The 1707-nt window shown below is 36.4% G+C and overlaps 1 protein-coding gene across 1 annotated transcript in view; it reads right to left on the bottom strand.

The window, feature by feature from the left end:
• The window catches only part of LOC110426820 (RNA-binding KH domain-containing protein), a 2498-nt gene that overhangs the window by 158 nt on the left and 633 nt on the right, over window positions 1-1707 (bottom strand). Inside the window, exons 2-3 of the mRNA XM_089785372.1 lie at window positions 680-1276; window positions 4-205 (exon numbers count right to left, since the gene is read on the bottom strand). Coding sequence (XP_089641498.1) covers window positions 4-205; window positions 680-1255 — 778 coding nt within the window. The 5' untranslated portion in view covers window positions 1256-1276. The remainder of the gene's footprint in view (window positions 1-3; window positions 206-679; window positions 1277-1707) is intronic.

Genomic DNA, 1707 nt, shown 5'->3' with positions numbered 1-1707 from the left:
CACCTTTGTATCCTCCATAAGGACCCACCAATGGAGCTATTCCTACTATCTGGGCACCAGCAGCTGGACCAAGCAGTGCACCACCAGCAGGGTATGCATTTGACATTGCAGACGCAAGCAAGTGCTGAGATCGTGAAGGATTCTCATGGAGGCGAGAAGCAATTTGATGCAGAGCCTTTTTCACAACTGCAGCTTCCCCAGATATCTAAAGCCAAAATTAAATTAAATAAAAACAAGCCAACTGTCATAGAACATCATAAAGAGAAAAATTAAAAAACAAAAAAAGAAATATAAATGTTACACGCAACAGGTACCAAATGAAAGAACACGAAGATTTTAAAAGAAAAAAGAACAAAAACATAGCAAATATTAGATGAATGCCAAAAAAAAGAGGAAAAAGACAAAAGTATTGTTTCATAAATTAAAGAACTCAATGCTGAGAAATTAAGTGATGAAATTTGTTGACTCCAGAGCTAAAAAGCAAGAAAATCTTTGATGAAATTGTTGATTTATAACCACAACAAAAACATCTTGCCAATTCTTTCAATAAATTAAAAGTGTTCTCAGCACAAATCTCTTCCATATCAATGGATCAACTAAACTATGTTTTAGAGGGATTGAGTAAAGCATTAGCATAATCCAAAAATAACACCACAACTACCAAATTTAGTCAAATTACCTGTACAAGTTCATCTGTGCTCAAGGCACAAGAAGGTAAGTGCTCATCCTTAAGAATGCGAATCTGAGCACCAGTTTCACTACGTATGTTCTGAACTATCTGTCCACCCTTTCCTATAACACATCCAATCTGATCAGAAGGTACAAGAAGACGAGCAGTAACTTGGTGACCTTCAGAATCTTCATCACCGTGCAAATCTTCTGCTACAACTTTGTCATGCACCCTGAATAGAGCATCTTGAGCAGGAGAAACAAGATTGTCGCCATCTTCGAGGGCATTTGTCTCGTCCCTAGAGCTGTAGATAGTAACCACACGCTCCTCAGACCCAGGAACTGTCTCACCAATCCTAATCTTTGACTTAGTTTCTGCTCTTAATTGCTTAACAATTTCCCCTCCCCTTCCAATAATGCTTCCTATTTTTCTTACAGGGCACAAGTACCGATATACGGTATCTTCTGAGTCAATAACAAATTGTTCCCTGTCATCACCTGGATTTCTCCTCTTATTTGATCCATTCTCAGAATAATCAGACTGAGAATGAGCCCGCTTTCCATAGCTATTCCTCTGACCCGCCATTTTTATCAGCAAAACTAAAACCTGTTTCCAAGTCAATTATAAAACTTTTCAAACACCTACTAACTTAACCAATCTCTAGGGGCAAGCCACTTAAAATGTAAAGCACCCGCATAAAACTAATCAACAGACCAAATCAATAAATAGTGGCATATTTTCAATCATCATAGCATAATTTAGTAACACTAAAGCTCCATTTGATTGTTGCTTTTACTATCACCTTAGTGAATAGCAAATGTACAAAATTACTTTTATTAGGAAAAGGTTATGTTTGAATACACACTACATTCCAATTACATGTTCATTTTTAATCAAATAAGATCTTACTTTTAGCATCTTAACACCATTGACAAAAACACATTTATAAAATCCTTAATACTCCATAGCTCAGCATTTCAACTACACAAATTCAACGATAAAATACTAATCGCATCTCAGCAACTTTGACCCACAAA

This window comes from Theobroma umbraticum, unplaced genomic scaffold (genome assembly GCF_002168275.2).
Source record: "Theobroma umbraticum cultivar Fairchild unplaced genomic scaffold, ASM216827v3 scaffold_12.0, whole genome shotgun sequence".
Lineage (NCBI taxonomy): Eukaryota > Viridiplantae > Streptophyta > Magnoliopsida > Malvales > Malvaceae > Theobroma > Theobroma umbraticum.
This window is presented reverse-complemented; position numbering and strand designations above follow the sequence as displayed.